Source organism: Haliotis asinina, chromosome 13 (genome assembly GCF_037392515.1).
Source record: "Haliotis asinina isolate JCU_RB_2024 chromosome 13, JCU_Hal_asi_v2, whole genome shotgun sequence".
NCBI classification, from domain to species: domain Eukaryota; kingdom Metazoa; phylum Mollusca; class Gastropoda; order Lepetellida; family Haliotidae; genus Haliotis; species Haliotis asinina.
The window spans coordinates 34,718,244-34,720,465 of record NC_090292.1 but is presented as its reverse complement, the minus strand read 5'-3'; the positions used below and the strand labels follow the sequence as shown (position 1 = coordinate 34,720,465).

General features: G+C 45.7%; 1 protein-coding gene across 1 annotated transcript; it reads right to left on the bottom strand.

The window, feature by feature from the left end:
• Positions 1-72: 72 nt before the first annotated feature.
• On the bottom strand, positions 73-1,848 carry LOC137259527 (uncharacterized). Its single transcript, XM_067797162.1, has 3 exons — positions 1,608-1,848; positions 1,085-1,258; positions 73-284 (listed from the first exon to the last, which is right to left on the bottom strand). The coding sequence occupies exons 1-3, from the start codon at positions 1,846-1,848 to the stop codon at positions 73-75; spliced, it is 627 nt and encodes a 208-aa protein (XP_067653263.1).
• Between the last annotated feature and the right edge of the window lie 374 nt (positions 1,849-2,222).

Below are 2,222 nucleotides of genomic sequence, written 5' to 3'. Positions count from 1 at the left end.
TAATTACTCACCCATCCCGGATTACCCGTCCCAGCCCCAAACTGCAGATCGTTGTGAGGGTAGGCACCTGTATCAGTATTCCGCGCCAGCTATTGTGGGCATGACGATCTCACAGTAGTAGTTCTTCTTTATGGAACATCTAGCTGGATCCATGGCTCCACCCCTAGTAATCTCTAGGCAGGTCTTATCAGCAATGTGCTTGGTCATATCGGGGATGGCCTCGCCATCGAGCCAGCGCCAGACGCCAGCCACCTCCTCACCCCCGATGAACGTGTTGGCCCCCGCTGTAAGAATACAATATAATGGATATGAGTGAGTATGGTTTACGTCACCTTGAGCGACATTCCAGCAATGTCACGGTGGAGGGCATCAGAATGGGCTTCACACATTGTACCCATGTCGGGAATCATAAGAGGGCCTGCATCGTGACAAGCAAATGCCCGCCGCCCCATAATGGATAGCAGGGAGCCTATATAGAGGTTGTAGACTATCCCTGTGGATAGTAAGAAACAATAGCACCATTGTGTGAGAGGCTACAACTGACGGGAGAGCGAGTATACGTACATCCTTGCACTATTGTGTGAGGCTACATTGTTGGGAAAGACATGTATACGTACGTAATTCTCTGTGGTGGTGTGTGGTCATGTGCGTAGACAAATCAATTAAGCAACGTTGAGAATGTGTATACATACGTCATTGCACTTCTGTGTGAATGTAAGACGTGTACACATACGTCATTGCACCACTGTGAGAATGTAAGACGTGTACACATACGTCATTGCACCACTGTGTGAATGTAAGACGTGTACACATACGTCATTGCACCACTGTGAGAATGTGTGTGAGTGGTCTATACCTATATAAATGCCCAGCTGTGTGAGAATGTGTGTGAGGTGTCTATACCTACGTAAATGCCCAGCTGTGTGAGAATGTGTATACATACGTCATTGCACAACTGTGTGAGAATGTCTGTGAGGTGGGTATATGTACATAATTGCCCACCTGCGTGAGATTGTGTGTGAGGTGTGTATATGTACATAATTGCCCAGCTGTGTGAGAATGTGTGTAAGGCATGTATACGTACATCCTTGCACTAACGTGATAAAGAATGACAATCCAAATTCGTCCTTAAGTATAGGCAATCCGCCCCCGTACTGCTGACAGCTATTGCGAGCACCCTCGAAGTTCCGCTTGTTGACGTTCGCCTTGATGCACAGGTTGAAGTCCAGGAAGTGGATGAAAGGCGGGATGCACGGATCTGTAATACAGACTAGTCATCTCCGTCAAACCATACTATGTATGTATGTAGGTAAATTTGAGTATTTGACTTATATATACATTAGCTTGAATGTCTTCAGCAATGTCTACATAATAGTAGTCTGTTACTGACTCACTGTTCATTTCATATAAAGAGGACCTTTGACCTGGTTAGTGTTAACCGACAATATACATATTCTCATTCGTCAACCTTCTTTCAGCGTTTTGCCCAGGTGTCTGGTGTAAGTATGCCGAGAGCTATGTCAGTTGAATTATCCAGGTTACTGGTGGTAATAGGAGGACGATGACTGTGAGCTGCATCTGTCGACTAAAAGACGCCTACAGCCCACCTGGTCGACTGTAGTACTTGAAGCCAGTACTCTGGACTGTCGCTGAGATGCCTGGTCTAATGATACCGTCCACGAGGTTGCAGAGTCTGTTGGTGTCGTGGTAGAAGAAGGAGAAGCAGTTAGAGGAAGAAGAGCAGAGCTGTCCACAGTGCAGCTTGCTAGTGGTCTTGAAGGTTTCTGACTGTGTGGTCAGCATGACGTCTCTTGCCAGCAACGTGTACACCAGGGCTGCAGTCGTCATCCTAGCTGCTGAATCTGGGGATCAGCCATAGACAGTACACTACTCATCGTGTTAGGATCTACCGTGAAGGGATCTACACTGTTGGCATCTACACCGAAAGGTCACTTCTCTTGCAATAAAGAAGTTGTCTATCCATAAAAAGCATTCCTATTCATCATACCAGCTCTTAAATGCCACTAAAAGAAGATAGGCTATACGCATATACATAGACTAATACTATATTAATGCAAACGAAATTGTGATACTCTTTCCTGACTGATACTGTCGAATATACTTCCAAATAGATATCTGGGTGAGTGAGTGAGTTGGGTTCAAAGCTGCAGGGGACAGTTTTGATATTCTTCCCTTACAGAAGAACGATCATTTTGCTGCAG

Coding starts and splice junctions, on each gene's coding strand:
- LOC137259527 (XM_067797162.1), bottom strand. CDS start 1,848: ATGACGACTGCAGCCCTGGTGTACACGTTGCTGGCAAGAGACGTCATG. Junction 1,259..1,607: donor CAAGTACTACAGTCGACCAG/GTGGGCTGTAGG, acceptor TCTGTATTACAG/ATCCGTGCATCCCGCCTTTC. Junction 285..1,084: donor TATCACGTTAGTGCAAGGAT/GTACGTATACAT, acceptor GTATTCTTACAG/CGGGGGCCAACACGTTCATC.